This window comes from Anomaloglossus baeobatrachus, chromosome 7 (assembly GCF_048569485.1).
Source record: "Anomaloglossus baeobatrachus isolate aAnoBae1 chromosome 7, aAnoBae1.hap1, whole genome shotgun sequence".
In the NCBI taxonomy this organism is placed as follows: domain Eukaryota; kingdom Metazoa; phylum Chordata; class Amphibia; order Anura; family Aromobatidae; genus Anomaloglossus; species Anomaloglossus baeobatrachus.
Genome location: NC_134359.1, coordinates 305,469,931 through 305,494,402, shown reverse-complemented (window position 1 = coordinate 305,494,402; position 24,472 = coordinate 305,469,931). Strand labels below are relative to the sequence as shown.

Sequence of the window (24,472 nt, the reverse complement as noted above, 5' to 3'; positions counted from 1 at the left end):
AAAAATCCTTTATTTGAAATAAAAGACATAAAAGCACCCTCTTTCACCACCGGATAAAGTGCAGGGACTGTCGCATCTAATGGATGCGAGAATTCCGAGCGGCTGCTGGCTGATATTTTTAGGCTGGGAAGAGCCTAGTAACCATAGACCTCCCCAGTCTGAGAATACCAGCCCCAGATGTGGGGCTTTATCTTGGCTGGGTATCAAAATTGGGGGGACCGCAACACTGGGTTATTTTTATTTATTTATTTATTTTACTATATGAAATAGACCAGCCCACCAACAGCTGTGATTGGTTGCAGTCAGACGGCTGTCTCTCAGTGTGGGGGCGGGTCTAACTGCAACCAACCACAGACATTGGTGAGAGGGGGAAGCAGTGAATATGTATGAGCCTAATAAGTGGCTAGCTCGGGAAGAACAAAGAGCTGCAGCGGGAGCAGTGTGACAGCCGCCCGGTGATCAGTGAGTATGTAGCGCTTGTAGAGAGAGAGGGAGACACCTACACCCCAAAATCACTCCAGCATTGATATGGTCATTCTGGAATTAAGTTCGTGAGCTGCATTTTTATTGACAAAACATATGCAAGACACAAACAGTTTGTAACCATGTGTTTTACATCCATTTTTCATCCCCTCGTTAATTTCATTGGGTGACAAAAGTTGACAAAAACGTAAGAAAGATGAACATGCTGCTTTTTGTCAAAAAAACTGCTGACAAATAAACTGCAATCTGCACACAGAAAATCGGACTTCTCATAGACGTTGCTGGGAAGTCAAAAGTCAGAAATTGCTGACATAAAAAGAAAGCACAAAAAACGAGACAAAAACCGCAGCGTGCGCATATAGCCTAAGAAGTGGGACTATTCCTGGTCCCAATCACGGAACGGCTGCACCAGTGGTGATGTCTCTTTTCACTCCACTAGAGGAAGGGTTAAATTCCTGCTCTCATATCCTGCCAGATAAATAGACAAGGTTCATGAAATCCCTTTCACTTTCATTCTAGTAGATATTGAAAGCAGCAGCAGCAGCAGCTATGGATTCTCGGGCCATGAGAGATTTTATCTGTACCTTCTCCCTGGATAATGGACCTCTTGGTAATCAGGGATACTCCCGGGTTCTCCTGCAGCTCTTCGGTTTCACCGGTCATGGGAAATCCTCCTTCATCAACTCCTGTAAGTACGTGGTGGATGATGGACCCTATATGACCCACGCCAAGGTGGCCGGGTCAGCGGAGAAGCCGGAGACCATGATAAGGAAGGCGCATGACCTGACGGGGAACATCACCCTGGTGGACAACCGAGGATGTGCCAAAATGAGCAAGGACGAGACCGGGGAGATCTATGCTCAACTGGGTGAGTGCCGGAGGTTTAACTCACTTTCATAAAAGTTCTTAGCAAAAACAGATAAATATTTGAAATCAACCGGTAAATCTGAGGCTTCTCTGGAGACGTCTTCCAGTAAAGCTCGGATCTGTCATTAACCTGGAGTTGACTTTTAGTTGTCAACATTTGGGGTTTGTTTACTTTTTTTTGTAATATATGTTAGTATGAGTTACAAGTGTGTACTTAGAAATCATGGGGCCCCATAGCAAAAGTCTGAAAGCCACCCCCCCCCAAATAAACAACGTTAATTAGCAGGTGTTCTTAAATCTAGGCATGCATATATTAGTTAGAGGCCAAACAATAAACAAAAAAGACATTGCCCTAAAATAGAAGTTCAATAATACACCGTGCAAGAAAATAAAGAGAGCACTAATATACCACGGCGAGGTTCACCCGCTAACACTGGTCTCCTTACCAAGAGAAGTGCCACAGGAGGCTTTCATACCTCCACACACAGACCCCAGAGGAGACTAGTGGGCTCCATTCTAAGTGAAGCACCACACCCCGGGGTGGAGATCTGTGAACAACTGTCCCCACCCATCTCTTTGACTGTTAACAAAAACCCGGCCCTTGTCATGGCCGATTAACCTTATGTATATACACACATTTAAATACATAACAGTCATGGCCAAAAGTGTTGGCACCCTTGAAATTGTTCCATAAATTAAAGTATTTCTCCCATAAAATTATTGCAATTACATGTTTTGTTATACACATGTTTATTCCCTTTTATGCGTTTTCAAACAACAAAAAAACAAAGGCAAATTGGAGATAACTTCACACAAAATGCCAAAAATGGGCTGGACAAAATTGTTGGCTCCTTTCCAAAATTGTGGGTAATCAACTTTGTTTCCAGCATGTGATGCTCGTTCAAACTCACCTGTGGCAAGAAACTGGAGTGGGCAATATGAAAATCACACCAGAAATCAGATAAAAAGAGAAGTTGACTCAGTTTTTGCATTGTGTGTCTTTGTGTGCCACGCTAAGTATGGAGAACAGAAAGAGGAAAACAGAACTGTCTGAGGACTTGTAACCTTGAGATTGTTGATACTTTTCAACAATTTTGGTTCTCAAGTTCATCTTCAGAGATCTTGATGTTCCTTTGTCCCCAGTGCACAACATAAGCCAGACGTTTACATCCCATGGCGCTGTAGTTGATCTCCTTGGATGTGGATGGCATAGAAAAATTGATGAAAGTTTGTAATGCAGTATAGTCTGGATAGTGGATTAGCCGCCCCAATCAAGTTCCAAAGATATCCAAGCTGTCCTGCAGGCTCAGGGGGCATCAGTGTTAGTGAGAACTATCCATCTGTGGCGCCCTGGACTAGCCAGGTCGTCACAGGTACTACAACACACACCCCCACCCCGAGACAGGCACATCAGCCAGACACAAAATCCTTGTTGCCTCCCTCCAGGGGCTGATGTCCACACCAGGTGGGGTTGAGCCAGGCGGTTGGCCCCACCCACTGAGGAGTTCACAGTCCTGGAGGGGGGAAAAGGAAGAGAGAGCAGATCAGTTAGAGAAGTGGTAGTGAAGGAGCAAACTGACTGTGTCTGGGTGCGTGGCCCGGAACACATACAGCAAGGTTGGCAGACGGTGGTGGCCGTCTGCAGGAGAGGCCGATCAACGCGGAACTGTAGGACCGGGGATGGGCGGTGGCCCGCCGGTACCGAACCGAGGAGCGAAGTGAAGCCAGCACAAACAGGCAGGGCCTGCAGACCCCGACCAGGCTTGGAGCCGCCGTTAAAGGTCAAATCCGTCAGTGACCGGAACCCCAGGGGTTTCCTAGCAGCCAAAACCCAATAGTAGGCAACCGTCCGACCAGAGAAAGGGAATACAGCTACCGCCACAGTTAGAGTTCCAAGGGCCAGAGCCTGCGGGCAAAAGGGGCTCCTCCGGCACCTATACGCTGGGGAGCGGGTTACCGGTGGGAAGCCATCGGAGCCGAACACATAAACAGGTGCAGGGAAAGACAGCCGCCATCAACTGTCCGGGAGAGGCCACAGCAGCCGGCTGTGGGACCCGTCCATCCAGCCGTTTGGTTTACCAGAGACTTTGCATGTATCTGTTGCTGAGTGAGTACACCAGTGCCATCCGACACCGCGCCGCGCTGTCCCCGTCACCTCGCCAGCCCTGCTTCCCCGTCACCTCACCGGGCCCCGGGACCACCAACCCCTACCCATGGAGGGGGGAAAACATCTCAGCTGCACCCTAACAACGCTCCCGGAATCCCCGTCACCAGCAGCGGTGGTGCCCACCTTCACCACAAACCGTGGGTGGCGTCACGGACCAAATCCCCAAACCAAACCACCCCTTTCACTCACGGGCGAGGAGCGCCGCTCGAGTCCCCGGATCCGGCCCACCGCTCGAGCCGCCGAGCAGTCGTCGCAGCAGCGCCGGACCCGAGCGTGCAGCGCAAGCAGCGGTGCACCCCCCGCCCACGACACATCCACATCTAAATGAAATGAAACACTATGGAAGAGACCCAGGAGGACCCCACTGCTGACACCAAGATAGAAACAATACCAAAACGTACATGAGTAACCAAATCTTCCTGGTAAAGCATCTTGTGGATAGATGAGACCAAGATAGAGCTTTTTGGCAAAGCTCATTATTTTACTGTTTACCGCAAACAGAATGAGGCCTAAAAAGAAAAGAGCAACAGTAAAAAAAAATAAAGAGTTGGACCCAGCACCGATTCCAAAAATATATTAAAAATATAATTTCTTTATTAATACATGATTAAAAATTTATATGAAGACCATGGTGAAAGTATGGAACATAGAGCTTAACGCGTTTCGGACTTCATAAATTTTAAAGCAAAAAACTAGTCCTTAATCATAATCTAAAAAGAAAAGAACACAGCACCTACAGTTAGGTTTAGTGGAGGTAAGAGGTGTTTTGGGATTGTTTTGCTGCCTCTGGCACTGGGGACGGTGTGCAAGACATCATGAAATCTGAAGATTGCCAGAGGAGTTCGAGTGGCAATATAGAGACCAGTGTCAGAAAGCTGGGTTTGCATTCTATATCATGAATCTTCAAGGAGGACAATGACCCCAAACAGTTCAAGAAGCCCCAGAAATGGATGGAAACAAAGTAACGGAAAGTTTTAAAGATGGCTCCAAACAATCCAAAGAGTAGAAATCAGGACCCGGCTCTCAAACATACGAGATTTCCTTTATGCGGGCGTCACACGGTACGATATATCGTGTGATCGCACGAGCGATCATACCCGTCCCTGTCGTTTGTGCGTCACGGGCAATTAGTTGCCCGTGGCGCACAAAGTCGTTAATCCCTGTCACACGCACTTACCTCATGGACGACCTCGCTGTGGGCGGCGAAGATCCTCTTCCTGAAGGGGGAGGGACGTTCGGCGTCACAGCGACGTCACACAGCGGCCGGCCAATAGAAGCGGAGGGGCGGAGATGAGCGGGACGTAAACATCCCGCCCACCTCCTTCCTTCCTCATTGCCGGCGGCCGCAGGTTAGCTGTGTTCGTCGTTCCCGGGTTGTCACACAGAGCGATGTGTGCTGCCTCAGGAACAATGAACAACCTGTGCGCAGAAGACGAAACGACTTTTTGAAAATGAGCGACGTGTCAACGAGCAATGATAAGGTGAGCATTTTTGCTCGTTCACCGTCGCTCGTAGCTGTCACACGCTACGATATGTCAAACGATGCCGGATGTGCGTCACTTACGACGTGACCCCGCCGACATATTGCCCGATAGATCGTACCGTGTGACGCCTGCATTATTCTGGTTGGAATACAGTGCATTAGACAGCAAACAGCGCGCAGGAGCGGTGCGATCCACGCGTTCCAAGTGTGTTTAACCCTCTCAGTCCTGATACAGATCAATGCAACTGAAGGTTTAATGGATAATCCACCTCCCGAGCACACACAGCTCATGATAATGATAAATGCTAGCAACATTATGTGCATTACAAATATTCATCATTTATACATAATAAAATGCAGAAAATATAAAAAAATACAAAATATACAAATGTACAAACTATACATACATTATGCAAAAATACAAATATAATATCGGAATATTCCATTTCAATTTTCTATGCATGGAGCAGTGAGCGTGAGGGGACAGAGGACCACTAACTATTCACAATTTCCGTCCTTTCCAGAAAACAAACACTTAACGTTACTTTTTTAACATTACCGTCTATTGGAACGCACCGTACATATTGTTAGACTACGTTATATTGCGTTTCAGCGTGTTCGGCAACACAAAGACGGGACCCCTCGTGTGATGCATCAGAGTGACAAGAACAACAGCTCTACTTTCCAAAAAATGCATTCTCCTTTGCAATGAACAAACGGATGTGGTTTTCTTGACTCAGAAATGTGTCCCACGTATTGGGTTAAGTAAAGCTGAGACTATGCGCGGTTTATGTGGACTGTGCACTAAATACAGAAGTAACTTTACTGTCCACACTGAGCTGTAGATTAGACCGCGAGTGACTGCACTGATCGCCCCTGTGCAGAGGCAAGGGGCCCGGCCCGGTGCTGCTGGACGGGTATTGCCCCAGCTGAGAGGTGGCTGCTGATGCCCGCTCCTCCTCTGGGGTGGGGGAGTGGGGATATAAGATCAGGATTGGCCAGGACCAGGGCAAGGAAGGCGGCCCAGACATCCTCACCACTAGAGGTACCTCTGGGATTAGGGACAGCAGGGCCCCCCATAGCCTGACGACCACTCTAGAACCCCATCCCCTGTTATCCCCTTACACCCCGAGACACAATAGCTCATATACTCACAGACGTATAGATCCTGAAGGGTGGTAAGAAAGATAAGAGGAGTGGAGGCAGATTGAATTAGATGAGGAAAAGAATAGACTCCATGTGTTTCGCCTGCTGTGATGTGGCTTCCTCACGGGTAGGTGTAAAATGTGAGTTAATAAGTCCAAATATCTAATATATAAAGCTGTGTGTGTGTGTATATATATGTGTGTGTGTGTGTGTGTGTGTGTGTGTGTGTGTGTGTGTGTATGTGTGTGTGTGTGTGTGTGTGTGTATATATATGTGTGTGTGTGTGTGTGTGTGTATATATGTGTGTGTGTGTGTGTGTGTGTATGTGTGTATGTGTGTGTGTGTGTGTGTTTGTATGTCCGCTAAAGGAATCCGTACTGTCGCATTTACAATCACAAAATTTTACACAAACACCTTATGTGACCCAGGGAACGTCGTAGACTATGTTTTGACAGGAAAATTTAACCCCGCGCTTTACAGTTACTCTCCTATAAGTATGCCTTCATTAAAGTGAATAGAGCCTGGAACTACAGTTTATTAATAGGAGTTGTGATTGGTTGCTATAGGAACAAAAGACATTCATAGTATAAGAAGCTTATATGTGAGGTAATATGATGTCGGTGGGGAGACGGATATAGAGAGAGAGACAGAGAGACAGACAGGGAAAGAGACAGAGAGATAAAGACAGACAAAGAGACAGACAGAGACAGATGGTGAAAGTAACAGACAGAGACAAACAGGGAAAGAGACAGATAGGGAAAGAGACAGAAAGGGAAAGAGACCTGGAAAAGAGACAGACCTGGAAAGAGACAGACCTGGAAAGAGACAGACGGGGAAAGAGACAGACGGGGAAAGAGACAGACAGGGAAAGAGACAGACCTGGAAAGTGACAGACCTGGAAAGAGACAGATTTGGAAAGAGACAAACCTTGAAAGAGACAGACCTTGAAAGAAACAGACCTGGAAAGAGACAGACCGGGAAAGAGACAGACGGGCAAAGTGACAGACAAGGAAAGAGACAAAGACAGACGGGGAAATAGACAGATAGGGAAAGAGACAAACCTTGAAAGAGACAGACCTTGAAAGAGACAGACCTTGAAAGAGACAGACCAGGAAAGAGACACACCAGGAAAGAGACAGACCAGGAAAGAGAAAGACCAGACCAGGAAAGAGACAGATGGGGAAAGAGACAGACAGGGAAAAAGACAGACGGGGAAAAAGACAGACAGGGAAAGAGACAGACGGGGAAAGAGGCAGACGGAAAGAGACAGGCCTGGAAAGAGACCTGGAAATAGACAGATGGGGCAAGAGACAGACGGGGAAAGAGAGAGACAGACAGACATAGAGACAAACACAGAGATAGAGAGACAGACACAGACGCAGAGATAGAGACAGATAGACCACTGCAAAGACAGACAGAGACATAGAAACAGACAGAGACATAGACACAGACAGACAAGGAAAGAGAGCGACAGAGAGACAGCAACACACAGACAGAGACTGGGAGAGAGACAGAGAGACAGTTACTATCCCGGGCAACGCCGAGTACTACAACTAGTATAATATACAAGTGATTACTTCCAGGTCAGAGCACCGGCCACTACTTTCCTTCTTCATACCTGGTAATACAATTTTGTTTGATGATATAGATATATATGTATATATATATAGATATAGATATATATATCTATATCATCAAACAAAAATTTATTACCAGGTATGAAGAAGGAAAGTAGTGGCCGGTGTTCTGACCTGGAAGTAAAGCACGAATCACCTGTGGTTAGAACGCCGCATCGGAACATCACCTATGAAGGTGGCGAGCTCCTGCCACAGTCTTACTCTAGTCTGGGACTGGAGGTCGCTTCCTGACAGTGTATACCACGGCTCATCATAAGACTGACCAGCAGGCGACTCCTCGCTCCGCCCCAGCTCTATCAGTTTTGGCAGAGCCGGCCATCATGGGGGTAAAAACAACAAAAGTAACAAATTCTTCAGCAACATCAAATTGTGCAAATATTTTTGACGTTTCAAAGCTTCTTCCACCAGATTTCTATTGTAAAAGCTTTGATCAATTGGTGCCCAAGTGTAAATGTCATGGTGATATAACGGTGTGGGGCGTTCGCGGGGCTCCGGTGTCAGCTCATGTCCTCCGTGTTCCCCACAGTCACCAGCACAGGTTGTCTTCTGCTCAGTGCAGATATCAGACGCCTCGTGACTACGACTCCGATGTGTCGCTGATATCGCGGCAGCCAGCGAGGAATGCTGAGACTTGTGCTGCCCCTAGTGCTGGGAATAGAATAATACGACCGTCCGATATTACACAGATTTTTGTGATATTTTTGCTGTTTTAGGTAATTTCCTTCCTCTGGACACTGAAGTTAAATGGCAAAAGGATTTCAAGGACATGATGGACATACTGCTGAAGGCCGAAATGCAGGAGCAGAGCATGGACTTCATAGTGCCGGTGTTCATTTACAGGTAAGACGTATAGAATAGGGGAACAACCCACAGAGACAGACCACAGAGTGCACACCATAGAGACAGACCAAAGAGTGCACACCATAGAGACAGACCAAAGAGTGCTCACCATAGAGACAGACCAAAGAGTGCACACCATAGAGACAGACCACAGAGTGCACACCATAGAGACAGACCACAGAGTGCACACCATAGAGACAGACCACAGAGCACACACCATAGAGACAGACCACAGAGTGCACACCATAGAGACAGACCACAGAACACACACCATAGAGACAGACCAAAGAGTGCTCACCATAGAGACAGACCACAGAGTGCACACCATAGAGACAGACCACAGAGCACACACCATAGAGACAGACCACAGAGTGCACACCATAGAGACAGACCACAGAGCGCACACCATAGAGACAGACCACAGAGCGCACACCATAGAGACAGACCACAGAACACACACCATAGAGACAGACCACAGAGCACACACCATAGAGACAGACCACAGAGTGCACACCATAGAGACAGACCACAGAACACACACCATAGAGACAGACCACAGAACACACACCATAGAGACAGACCACAGAGCGCACACCATAGAGACAGACCACAGAGTGCACACCATAGAGACAGACCACAGAGCGCACACCATAGAGACAGACCACAGAGTGCACACCATAGAGACAGACCACAGAGCGCACACCATAGAGACAGACCACAGAGTGCACACCATAGAGACAGACCACAGAGTGCACACCATAGAGACAGACCACAGAGCGCACACCATAGAGACAGACCACAGAGTGCACACCATAGAGACAGACCACAGAGCGCACACCATAGAGACAGACCACAGAGTGCACACCATAGAGACAGACCACAGAGTGCACACCATAGAGACAGACCACAGAGTGCACACCATAGAGACAGACCACAGAGTGCACACCATAGAGACAGACCACAGAGCACACACCATAGAGACAGACCATGGAGCGCGCACCATAGAGACAGACCACAGAGCGCACACCATAGAGACAGACCACAGAGCGCACACCATAGAAACAGACCACAGAGCACACACCATAGAGACAGACCAAAGAGTGCACACCATAGAGACAGACCACAGAGCGCACACCATAGAGACAGACCACAGAGCGCACACCATAGAGACAGACCACAGAGCGCACACCATAGAGACAGACCACAGAACACACACCATAGAGACAGACCACAGAGTGCACACCATAGAGACAGACTACAGAGCGCACACCATAGAGACAGACCACAGAGTGCACACTATAGAGACAGACCACAGAGCGCACACCATAGAGACAGACCACAGAGCGCACACCATAGAGACAGACCACAGAACACACACCATAGAGACAGACCACAGAGCGCACACCATAGAGACAGACCACAGAGCGCACACCATAGAGACAGACCAAAGAGCGCACACCATAGAGACAGACCACAGAGCGCACACCATAGAGACAGACCACAGAGCGCACACCATAGAAACAGACCACAGAACACACACCATAGAGACAGACCACAGAGTGCACACCATAGAGACAGACCACAGAGTACACACCATAGAGACAGACCACAGAGTGCACACCATAGAGACAGACCACAGAGTGCACACCATAGAGACAGACCACAGAGTGCACACCATAGAGACAGACCACAGAACACACACCATAGAGACAGACCACAGAGCACACACCATAGAGACAGACCATGGAGCGCGCACCATAGAGACAGACCACAGAGCGCACACCATAGAGACAGACCACAGAGCGCACACCATAGAAACAGACCACAGAGCACACACCATAGAGACAGACCAAAGAGTGCACACCATAGAGACAGACCACAGAGCGCACACCATAGAGACAGACCACAGAGCGCACACCATAGAGACAGACCACAGAGCGCACACCATAGAGACAGACCACAGAACACACACCATAGAGACAGACCACAGAGTGCACACCATAGAGACAGACCACAGAGCGCACACCATAGAGACAGACCACAGAGTGCACACCATAGAGACAGACCACAGAGCGCACACCATAGAGACAGACCACAGAGCGCACACCATAGAGACAGACCACAGAACACACACCATAGAGACAGACCACAGAGTGCACACCATAGAGACAGACCACAGAGCGCACACCATAGAGACAGACCACAGAGCGCACACCATAGAGACAGACCACAGAGCGCACACCATAGAGACAGACCACAGAGCGCACACCATAGAAACAGACCACAGAACACACACCATAGAGACAGACCACAGAGTGCACACCATAGAGACAGACCACAGAGTGCACACCATAGAGACAGACCACAGAGTGCACACCATAGAGACAGACCACAGAGTGCACACCATAGAGACAGACCACAGAACACACACCATAGAGACAGACCACAGAGTGCACACCATAGAGACAGACCACAGAGTGCACACCATAGAGACAGACCACAGAGCGCACACCATAGAGACAGACCAAAGAGTGCACACCATAGAGACAGACCACAGAGTGCACACCATAGAGACAGACCACAGAGCGCACACCATAGAGACAGACCACAGAGTGCACACCATAGAGACAGACCACAGAGCGCACACCATAGAGACAGACCACAGAATGCACACCATAGAGACAGACCACAGAGCGCACACCATAGAGACAGACCACAGAGTGCACACCATAGAGACAGACCACAGAGCGCACACCATAGAGACAGACCACAGAGCGCACACCATAGAAACAGACCACAGAGCACACACCATAGAGACAGACCAAAGAGTGCACACCATAGAGACAGACCACAGAACACACACTGTAGAGACAGACCACAGAGTGCACACCATAGAGACAGACCACAGAGCACACACCATAGAGACAGACCACAGAGTGCACCCCATAGAGACAGACCACAGAGTGCACACCATAGAGACAGACCACAGAGTGCACACCATAGAGACAGACCACAGAGTGCACACCATAGAGACAGACCACAGAGTGCACACCATAGAGACAGACCACAGAGTGCACACCATAGAGACAGAGGACAGAGCGCACACCATAGAGACAGACCACAGAACACACACCATAGAGACAGACCACAGAGTGCACACCATAGAGACAGACCACAGAACACACACCATAGAGACAGACCACAGAACACACACCATAGAGACAGACCACAGAGTGCACGCCATAGAGACAGACCACAGAACACACACCATAGAGACAGACCACAGAGCTCACACCATAGAGACAGACCACAGAACACACACCATAGAGACAGACCACAGAGTGCACACCATAGAGACAGACCACAGAACACACACCATAGAGACAGACCACAGAACACACACCATAGAGACAGACCACAGAACACACACCATAGAGACAGACCACAGAGTGCACGCCATAGAGACAGACCACAGAACACACACCATAGAGACAGACCACAGAGCTCACACCATAGAGACAGACCACAGAACACACACCATAGAGACAGACCACAGAGTGCACACCATAGAGACAGACCACAGAGTGCACACCATAGAGACAGACCACAGAGTGCACACCATAGAGACAGACCACAGAGTGCACACCATAGAAACAGACCACAGAGTGCACACCATAGAGACAGAGGACAGAGCGCACACCATAGAGACAGACCACAGAACACACACCATAGAGACAGACCACAGAGTGCACACCATAGAGACAGACCACAGAACACACACCATAGAGACAGACCACAGAGTGCACACCATAGAGACAGACCACAGAGCGCACACCATAGAGACAGACCACAGAACACACACCATAGAGACAGACCACAGCGCACACACCATAGAGACAGACCACAGAGCGCACACCATAGAGACAGACCACAGAACACACACCATAGAGACAGACCACAGCGCACACACCATAGAGACAGACCACAGAGCGCACACCATAGATACAGACCACAGAGTGCACACCATAGAGACAGACCACAGAGCACACACCATAGAGACAGACCACAGAGTGCACACCATAGAGACAGACCACAGAGTGCACACCATAGAGACAGACCACAGAGTGCACACCATAGAGACAGACCACAGAGTGCACACCATAGAAACAGACCACAGAGTGCACACCATAGAGACAGAGGACAGAGCGCACACCATAGAGACAGACCACAGAACACACACCATAGAGACAGACCACAGAGTGCACGCCATAGAGACAGACCACAGAACACACACCATAGAGACAGACCACAGAGCTCACACCATAGAGACAGACCACAGAACACACACCATAGAGACAGACCACAGAGTGCACACCATAGAGACAGACCACAGAACACACACCATAGAGACAGACCACAGAACACACACCATAGAGACAGACCACAGAACACACACCATAGAGACAGACCACAGAGTGCACGCCATAGAGACAGACCACAGAACACACACCATAGAGACAGACCACAGAGCTCACACCATAGAGACAGACCACAGAACACACACCATAGAGACAGACCACAGAGTGCACACCATAGAGACAGACCACAGAGTGCACACCATAGAGACAGACCACAGAGTGCACACCATAGAGACAGACCACAGAGTGCACACCATAGAAACAGACCACAGAGTGCACACCATAGAGACAGAGGACAGAGCGCACACCATAGAGACAGACCACAGAACACACACCATAGAGACAGACCACAGAGTGCACACCATAGAGACAGACCACAGAACACACACCATAGAGACAGACCACAGAGTGCACACCATAGAGACAGACCACAGAGCGCACACCATAGAGACAGACCACAGAACACACACCATAGAGACAGACCACAGCGCACACACCATAGAGACAGACCACAGAGCGCACACCATAGAGACAGACCACAGAACACACACCATAGAGACAGACCACAGCGCACACACCATAGAGACAGACCACAGAGCGCACACCATAGATACAGACCACAGAGTGCACACCATAGAGACAGACCACAGAGCACACACCATAGAGACAGACCACAGAGTGCACACCATAGAGACAGACCACAGAGTGCACACCATAGAGACAGACCACAGAGTGCACACCATAGAGACAGACCACAGAGTGCACACCATAGAGACAGACCACAGAGTGCACACCATAGAGACAGACCACAGAGTGCACACCATAGAGACAGACCACAGAACACACACCATAGAGACAGACCACAGAGCACACACCATAGAGACAGACCACAGAGCGCACACCATAGAGACAGACCACAGAGTGCACACCATAGAGACAGACCACAGAGCGCACACCATAGAGACAGACCACAGAGTGCACACCATAGAGACAGACCACAGAGTGCACACCATAGAGACGGACCACAGAACACACACCATAGAGACAGACCACAGAACACACACCATAGAGACAGACCACAGAACACACACCATAGAGACAGACCACAGAGCGCACACCATAGAGACAGACCACAGAGTGCACACCATAGAGACAGACCACAGAGTGCACACCATAGAGACAGACCACAGAGTGCACACCATAGAGACAGACCACAGAGCGCTCACCATAGAGACAGACCACAGAGCGCACACCATAGACAGACCACAGAGCGCACACCATAGAGACAGACCACGGACCACACACCATAGACAGGGACCACGGAGCACTCACCATAGAGACAGACCACGGAGCACACACCATAGACAGGGACCACGGAGCACTCACCATAGAGACAGACCATGGAGCGCACACCATAGAGGCAGACCACAGAGTGCACATCATAGAGGCAGACCACAGAGTGCACATCATAGAGAGGGACCATGGAGCACTCACCATAGAGACAGAGCGCACACCAAAAAGCAGACCATGGAGCGCACACCATAGAGGCAGACCACGGAGTGCACACCATAGAGACAGACCACAGAGCGTACACCATAGAGACAGACCATGAAGTATGCACCATAGAGACAGACCACAGAGCAAACAACATAGAGACGGACCACGATCCCACACCATAGAGAGGGACCACAGAGCACACACCATAGAGACAGACCACAGAGCGCACACCATAGAGACAGACCACAGAACGTACACCAGAGAGGGACCACGGAGCCCACACCATAGAGACAGACCACAGAGCGCACACCATAGAGACAGACCACAGAGCACACACCATAGAGAGGGACCATGGAGCCCACACCATAGAGACAGACCACGATCCGACACCATAGAGACAGACCACAGAGCACACACCATAGAGACAGACCACAGAACACACACCATAGAGACAGACCACGATCCGACACCATAGAGACAGACCACAGAGCACACACCATAGAGACAGACCACAGTGCACACATCATAGAGACAGACCACAGAGCGTACACCATAGAGACAGACCACAGAACGTACACCATAAAGAGGGACCATGGAGCCCACACCATAGAGACAGACCACAGAGCACACACCATAGAGAGGGACCACAGAGCGCACACCATAGAGAGGGACCACAGAGCGCACACCATAGAGAGGGACCACAGAGCGCTCACCATAGAGACAGACCAAAGAGCGCTCACCATAGAGACAGACCACAGAGCGCACACCATAGACAGACCACAGAGCGCACACCATAGAGACAGACCATGGAGCACACACCATAGACAGGGACCACGGAGCACTCACCATAGAGACAGACCACGGAGCGCCCACCATAGAGGCAGACCACAGAGTGCACATCATAGAGGCAGACCACAGAGTGCACATCATAGAGAGGGACCACGGAGCACTCACCATAGAGACAGACCATGGAGCGCCCACCATAGAGGCAGACCACAGAGTGCACATCATAGAGGCAGACCACAGAGTGCACATCATAGAGAGGGACCTTGGAGAACTCACCATAGAGACAGAGCGCACACCAAAAAGCAGACCATGGAGCGCACACCATAGAGGTAGACCACGGAGTGCACACCATAGAGACAGACCACAGAGCATACACCATAGAGACAGACCATGAAGTATGCACCATAGAGACAGACCACAGAGCAAACAACATAGAGACGGACCACGATCCCACACCATAGAGAGGGACCACAGACCGCACACCATAGAGACAGATCACAGAGCGCACACCAAAGAGACAGACCATGGAGCGCACACCAAAGAGACAGACCACAGAGCGCACACCATAGAGACAGAGGACAGAGTCCACACCATAGAGACAGACCACGGAGCACACACCATAGAGAGACCACAGGGCGCACACCATAGAGACAGACCATAGAGCGCACACCAAGAGACAGACCACGGAGCGCACACCAAAGAGACAGACCACAGACCGCACACCAGAGACAGAGGACAGAGTCCACACCATAGAGACAGACAACAGAGCATACACCATAGAGAGACCACAGAGCGCACACAATAGAGACAGACCACAGAGCGCACACCATAGAGACAGACCACAGAGCACACACCATAGAGACAGACCACAGAGCACACACCATAGAGACAGACCACAGAGCACACACCATAGAGACAGACCACAGAGCGCACACCATAGAGACAGACCACAGAGCGCACACCATAGAGACAGACCACAGAGTGCACAGAGAGACCACAGAGCGCACACAATAGAGACAGACCATGGAGCGCAAACTATAGAAACAGACCACATAGATTTGTCTGCTGCATGACGTGGCTACATGGGCTCAGCATTGAAACTACAACACCAGGAAGGAAATGTGTAATACTGGAGACCACATGATGGACAGATGTGATTATTATATGTAAAAGATGGAAAGAAAGGTTTTGAAAATGTTGTTTCGCCTCAATTTCTTTAGTCTCCAGTCTGAGCCTCGTGCAGAAATCCCAGCACTTCTGGCCTCAGCTGTGATCACTGAGGTCACAATGGTCATCTGAGGAAGGTTCTGTCCCAGAATGTGCAAATCATCAGGATCCGCTGCCGGCAGCTCCGGTGTAATCACCGACCAATGACGTCCCCGATGTGTTCAATTACATTGTCGTGTAGAAAAATGGCTCCTATTACATGTTGCAGAAATGTCCACACCACTGATTCCACGCCCAAATCAATGTAACGCTGAGGGAATGAAGGCTAGAGGGGTCCAGATACTGTACAGTTTGTCACCCCACACCATGATCCCAGGAGAAGGCCTCTCACGGCGTTACCCAATCTTCAGTTGTCATAACTGCTTTTTCATGGTTTAAGAAAACAATGTTTCATGCATTAGGATCACTATGTGATGTCCAGTTTCACTTCCAGTAGAGATTGGATCAATCATAGAACTGTTTTTGTGGCCTTTTTTATAAAGTATCCCAGGAGCTTATTTTTAGCACGGCAACACCATGCTGCATGTTCCTCGCACCACTGTGAGCAGCCTGTGTGTTCAAACCTGCTCCTTTGGTGGCAGGATCTCTGGACTTGTCTCCAATGGCTGCAGCGTCTCCGGACTTGTCTCCAATAGCTACAGCATCTCCAGACTGGTCTCCCATCTGGACTTGTCTCCCATGGCTGCAGCATCTCTGGACTTGTCTCCAATAGCTACAGCATCTCCAGACTGGTCTCCCATCTGGACTTGTCTCCCATGGCTGCAGCATCTCCAGACTGGTCTCCAATAGCTACAGCATCTCCAGACTGGTCTCCCATCTGGACTTGTCTCCAATGGCTGCAGCATCTCTGGACTTGTCTCCAATAGCTACAGCATCTCCAGACTGGTCTCCCATCTGGACTTGTCTCCCATGGCTGCATCATCTCTGGACTTGTCTCCAATAGCTACAGCATCTCCAGACTGGTCTCCCATCTGGACTTGTCTCCCATGGCTGCAGCATCTCTGGACTTGTCTCCCATGGCTGCAGCATCTCCAGACTTGACTCTCATGGCAACAGTATCTCCAGATTTGGCTCTCATGGCTGCAGCATCTACAGACTTTTCTCCCTTGGCTGCAGCATCTCTGGACTTGACTCTCATGGCTACGATGTTTCCAGATTTGCCTCTCGTGGCTGCAACATCTACAGACTTGTCTCCCATGGCTAGAGCGTCTAGAGACTTGTCTACCATGGCTGTAACATTTCCAGACTAGTCTCCCATTCCTGCAGTGTTACCAGACTTGTTTGCAATGGCTACAGTATCTACAGACTTGTCTTCCATGACTGTAGTGTCTCCAGACTTGTCTCCCATGGCTGCAACGTCTTAAGACTTGTCTCCCATTGTTGTAGCATCTCCGAACTTGTCTCCCATGGCTGCAGCGTCTCTGGACTTGTCTCCATTGAGCACATCAGGGATGTCATTGATCGGTGATTACACAGGAGCTGCCGGCAGTGAATTCTGATGATTTGCCCAAGTCCATTCAGCAGCAGAATCTTCCTCAAACGACCATTAATGACCACAGTGATCGCAGCCGAGGCTGGAGGTGCCAGGATTTCTGCACGAGGCTCAGACTCGAAATCCAGATGTCATGAACATTTTTTTTCCCCATTTTTTCATTATTTCAGATCAATAACGTCTTCATCCTGTGATTTCCATGCTTCCATGACTTCTCCTTCCTGGTGCTGGAGACTATTTCATTTTTTATGGTTTCAGTGGATTACTTTGTAAATCTCATGTATCCCACAGTGCAAAGAAAACCATAACTCCAGAGGAAGCTAAAGAGCTGAGCGAGATTATTGAGAAGGCCAGAGCCATAACAGGTACACAAAGAGACAAGGAATGGGTTTGACATGAATTAATCTCGAAATTTACAGAAAAAATATTTTCTCCTAAAAATTGATTTTTGTGTGCTTTGTCTATATAAAGCAAAATAGCATCAGTTCACAAGCATTTTGCTGACTGATGAGGGCTGAGGAAAAGTTGACAAACATCCCTGTCTCGCATACCTCCCAACTTTTAAAGAAGGAAAAGAGGGACAAAGTACGCGCGCCGCGACAAATTTTTAGGCCATGCCCCCTAACCACACCCATTTCACAGTCACGCCCATATCCACTCCCCATCCACACCCATTCAGCATGGACACGCAGGCAGCCAGCGGGCCTCCAGCATGGACACGCAGGCAGCCGGCGGGCCTCCAGCATGGACACGCAGGCAGCCGGCGGGCCTCCAGCATGGACACGTAGGCAGCCGGCGGGCCTCCAGCATGGACACGCAGGCAGCCGGCGGGCCTCCAGCATGGACACGCAGGCAGCCGGCGGGCCTCCAGCACGGAGAGGCAGGCAGCCGGCAGGCCCCAAGCACGGAGACGCAGGCAGCCAGCAGGCTTCCAGCACGGAGACGCAGGCAGCCGGCGGGCCTCCACCACGGAGACGCAGGCAGCCAGCGGGCCTCCAGCACGGAGACGCAAGCAGCCACAGTGAGGCGGCCGGTCACCCGCACAGTGAGGCGGCCGGTCGCCTTCACAGACAGGCGGCGGGCCGCCGCACAGAGAGGCGGCCGCCCGCACAGAGAGGTGGCGGGCCGCCCGCACAGAGAGGCGGCCGTCCACCGCAGAGACAGGCAGCCGTCCGCCCGCACAGAGAGGCGGCCGGCCGCCCGCACAGACAGGCGGCGGGGGGCGCCCGCACAGACAGGCGGCGGGGGGTGCCCACACAGACAGGCGGCGGGGGGCGCCCGCACAGACAGGCGGCGGGGGGCGCCCGCACAGAGAGGCAGCCGGCCGATCGCACAGAGAGGCTCCGGCCGGGGGTGGGGGTGAAATCAGCGCTGGGGAGATTCAGTTTACATACCTTAGCAGCAGCACAGAGCAGACAGAGACTAGTTTCGGGCAGCGCGCTCCTCTCTGTTATGCCACGTCACGTGTTAGGATGGTAGGAGGGAAAAGCAGGGAGGCGGGGAGAGAGTGGGTGGGCGGAGCCCAGCATACGGCCGTCCCGCCCGTGGCAACGGGACAAACAATGCAAAGCGTGATAGTCCCGCTGTATCTGGGACGGTTGGGAGGTATGCCGTCTCGTCCTCTTTTCCTACACAATGGCCTCTGCTGCATCTGCCCCGGTATTCACTAGACCATTGGCCTTACTGACTGTTCTCAGATTGATGCAAAAATAAAAGTCTAATCTATTTGTATCATTAATTTAGAAATCTAAATATGTAAATTGTTTCTTCCGAGAGGAAAAGGACTGGAACTATTGGGGGTAACAATCCTAAAAGACAATACGGATCCTTTAATGATAGATTTAGAAAATCATAATGTGGGGAGTTTTCCTCTAATTAGATCAACACAGGAGATCTGATTTTGCCAGGTGCGAGGCATCTGACGGGGTGTAAGGGGTAAGGTTTCTCCGTGCTGTGAGTGCAAGGCTCAAATATTTCCTTACACTGGCCTGGTGCTCTTCAGCAGAGATTTTATCCTCTACACCAGGGGTCTCAAACTCAGCCGCACATAGAAAAATGTAATATTTGGGGGGGCACATTCTTTACAGGACAAAGTGACATTTTTAGTAGATGTGGAGATAACATGACCTTTTTTGTTTATTTTAGTTGATATATAAAAAAGCATTTTTAATGGTAAAAAAAAAAAAAATCCAAGGTTTCTTTCGAATATTTTTTTTTTTACATTTTATCTCCTTCATGTAAGTAATATTGGTTTTCAATTAGCACTATATAGTAATTTTGGCCAACATCTTGTAGTAATATTTCTATGGTGTCCTCATATTGTAGTAATGTCTTCATCATGTAATAAAGTGCCCCATCCTGTAGTAATGTGCCCATCCTTGTCCTCATCCTGTAGTAATGTGCCCATCCTTGTCCCCTTGTAGTAATGTGCCCATCCTTGTCCTCATCCTGTAGTAATGTGCCCATCCTTGTCCCCTTGTAGTAATCTGTCCATCCTTGTCCTCATCCTGTAGTAATGTGCCCATCCTTGTCCCCTTCCTGTAGTAATGTGTCCATCCTTGTCCTCATTCCTGTAGTAGTGTGCCCATCCTTGTCCCCTTGTAGTAATGTGTCCATCCTTGTCCTCATCCTGTAGTAATGTGCCCATCCTTGTCCCCTTGTAGTAATGTGCCCATCCTTGTCCTCATCCTGTAGTAATGTGCCCATCCTTGTCCCCTTGTAGTAATGTGTCCATCCTTGTCCTCATCCTGTAGTAATGTGCCCATCCTTGTCCCCTTGTAGTAATGTGCCCATCCTTGTCCTCATCCTGTATTAATGTGCCCATCCTTGTCCCCTTGTAGTAATGTGTCCATCCTTGTCCTCATCCTGTAGTAATGTGCCCATCCTTGTCCCCTTGTAGTAATGTGCCCATCCTTGTCCTCATCCTGTAGTAATGTGCCCATCCTTGTCCCCTTGTAGTAATGTGCCCATCCTTGTCCTCATCCTGTATTAATGTGCCCATCCTTGTCCCCTTGTAGTAATCTGTCCATCCTTGTCCCCATCCTGTAGTAATGTGCCCATTCTTGTTTTCATCCTGTAGTAATGTGCCCTTCCTTGTCCCTATCCTGTAGTAATGTGCTAATCCTTGTCTTCATCCTGTGATAATGTGCCCATCCTTGTCCCTATTCTGTAGTAATGCGTCCATCCTTGTCCCCATCCTGTAGTAATGTACCCATCCTGTCCCCATCCAGTAGTAATGTGCCCATATTTATCTCCATCCTGTAGTAATATGCCCATCCTTGTCCCGATCTTATAGTAATGCCCCATCCTGTAGTAATTTCCCCTTATTTGCTGTTCTTCATATACTGTACACATAAAAAAAAAGATTCTTATCACCTGTCCTCCATTCCCTCTTTTCTGCTTTTTGCGGCCCACAGGCCCATGGACCCTGTGATGATCGCGGCCGGTGCCAGGGGCCATTTCTGCAGTAGTTAGTGCTTTATTTCATTTGGATGAACTGCTGACACTGCACAGAGCTCTCTGCAGCCCTAAACCAATGGCAGACGCCAGCCAATCAGAGGCTAGCAGCTTACGTCATATGCCTACATCAGCTGCTGCATGTGATTGGCCGGCGGCTGCCTTAGGTATAGTTCTGCAGAGAGCTCTGCACAGTGCCAGCAGTTCATTCAAATGGAATAAAGCACTGACTACTGCGGCCCCCGACACAGGCCGCAATCATCACAGGGTACACGGGCCTGTGGGCTGCAAGAAGAAGCCTGAGGGGCCACATGCGGTCCGTGAGCCACGTGTTTTAGACCTCTGCCTTAGACCCCTTTCAGAGGAATCACATGCAGCCATATTGAATTTTCTACTTTGTGCTGATGAGGGGCAAGAACCCCAAATCCGGAGTCTGAAAATGGAGTTTCTGGTCAGCTTCTTATCCTAAATCTTGGGGTAGATCGCAATTGTGACTTTCTGGACTGCTACCGCCTTCTCTTTGAAGGGGCAATTTGCATCTCATTATTGTAATAATAATGGTTTTCAAAATATTCACAATTCCTAATATGTAGGGTCAAAACTCTCTAACTACTGCAAACCAATTCCTCCTTTCCTACTCTCGTTCTAAGTAACTCCAAGAGATGATGCAAATCGAATAAGAGTCCATTTTTCAGTAAAATTTCAGTGAATTTGAATGTGATATCTCATGTTGCATAAATTGCCTCCAGTGGCCACCGAAATATCAAACATTGCAGCAGATGGCATCAGCCAGAGAAGGCTCCCATGACCCCGTGAAGGCCTGTCCAGCTTCATTATGTTGTGCAGCTGTCCCATCACATAATATACAGATAATTCACGTTGAATTTAATTTTTGGGAAAAATTTGATGAATCTCATGAATTTTAATTGCAAAAGTTTCACTCATCTGTAGTAGATTTAGCTCCAAATTATTGAGAAGGATCTAGAGAACGTAGCTCCAATCCAGGGTGGGCGTCTCGGAGATGTCCTACAATACTGTGATCGAGGGTCTCCTAGATCTGTACGTGAAGTACAAGATCAGGTCTCAAAAACACAACCTTGACCTTAAAGAGAACCTGTCACCAGTTTATTGGCCTTTAAGCTGCGGCCACCACCACCGGGCTCTTATATACAGCATTCTAACATGCCGTATATAAGAGCCCAGGCCGATGTGAAAACATAAAAAGACTTTATAATACTTACCTAACGGTCGCGCGGTTGGCCATATGGGAGTCTCTGTTCTATGGTGATGGCGCCGCCTCTTTTGGCCATCTTTATTCTCCTTCTTCTCTAGCCGCGGTGCATGACGCGTCCGACGTCACCCACACTCGCCGGAATTCAGGTCCTGAGCAGGCGCACTTTGATCTGCCCTGAGCAGGGCAGATCAAAGTATTGTAGTGCACCTGCGCAAGACCGGCAAGTGGGTATGACGTAGACGCATCATGCACACAGGCTTCAGAAAGAGGACGAAGATGGCCGAAAGAGGAGGCGCCGGCACTGGACAACGGAGACGCCCATATGGCCAACTGCGCGACCGTTAGGTAAGTATTATATAAAGTGTTTTTTATGTTGTCACAGCGGCCTGGGCTCTTATATACAGCATGTTAGAATGCTGTATATAAGAGCCCGGTGGTGGTGGCCGCAGCTTATAGGGCATAAAACTGGTGACAGGTTCCCTTTAACTAACCACCTCATTAGACACATACGGTATTAACACGTTGTCCTCTCTCTGATCTAGGTCTCTTCCCCACTGTGGTCCTCACCCATAGGCTGAATGAGCATCTCTCAGACATTCAGGAGAAGTTCAGGAGGATGGGGGTGGAGAACATATTCCCGGTGGAGAATTACACAGCGGAGGATCACCAGAAAACCCGGGGGAAACACGAGGGGATCCTGAAGTGTCTGCACGAGATCATGAGAGATGTGGAGTTCCGGATGGAGGAGACACGAGATCCCAACAAGGAGAAGCTGGAGAGGAAGAGAATCCTATTTGAATTTGCCCACAACAGAGACCTGGAGAAAGTACAGGACAGAGAGGACAGAGAACGCGTCAGGAGGGAAGAATTGGAGAAAGAAGTGGAAAGGAGAAAAAGGTCTCCCTTTTGGTTTATGGCTCATCACCAGTAGACCAGTAATGTGTCTGTAGATCCGCAGGTCAGGCAGTTACATGTCCTACATCATTGTGAGCCTCCTTACACTGGAGGAGTTACCCATGCATGGAGCCCCTTCCCCACATTATTAATAAATATGATTGTCTGGAGGAGATAAGTGGTCTGTGCCGTCCATCACTGCCCGATTATATTCTAGTGCCACGTCACAGGCTCCATGTCCGCTCCTCTGTGTGCAGAATATTAATACTAACCTTCACTCCTGGATGTTTTGTGACTTAATTCATAAAGAAATCATTGTATTCTCCCTCATGATATCTAATCTTATTTCTGTCCTGCTCTCCACCTTCCCGCTCGAGGGCTCTACGAGGGGCGATCCAAAAGTAATGATAATCAATAATAAACACAAGGAATATATTAAAAAAAAATTATTTTTCTACATAGTCTCCTAACAAGTCTATACATTTAGTCCATCTCTTTTCTAAACTTAGAATTCCCTTCGAAAAAAATTCTTGATCTTGACCCTCAAATAAATCCCCAACAGCGGTTATCACGTCGCTATTGTCGTCAAATTTCTTGTCCCGGAGGTGTTCCTTGAGGCGAGGAACGAGAAAGAAGTCACTGGGGGCTAGATCTGGCGATCTGCCGCGCCTTTTCTCCTTGATAGCCTCCCGCAATCTTCTTATTTGTTCTGCGTAATAGGAGCCCGTAATAGTGGATCCCTTCTCCAAAAAGTCCACCATAATAATTCCTTCAGCGTCCCAAAAAACGGACGCCATAACCTTCCCTGCTGAGCTTGACACTTTGAATTTCTTCGGCGTCGGCTC

At 49.2% G+C, this 24,472-nt stretch overlaps 1 protein-coding gene across 1 annotated transcript in view; it reads left to right on the top strand.

Moving 5' to 3' along the window:
• Nucleotides 1-987: 987 nt before the first annotated feature.
• Nucleotides 988-24,472, top strand: part of LOC142246573 (uncharacterized) — a 26,806-nt gene continuing 3,321 nt past the window's right edge. The window contains exons 1-4 of the mRNA XM_075319638.1: nucleotides 988-1,351; nucleotides 8,497-8,623; nucleotides 18,335-18,408; nucleotides 23,276-23,630. Coding sequence (XP_075175753.1) covers nucleotides 1,033-1,351; nucleotides 8,497-8,623; nucleotides 18,335-18,408; nucleotides 23,276-23,630 — 875 coding nt within the window. The 5' untranslated portion in view covers nucleotides 988-1,032. The remainder of the gene's footprint in view (nucleotides 1,352-8,496; nucleotides 8,624-18,334; nucleotides 18,409-23,275; nucleotides 23,631-24,472) is intronic.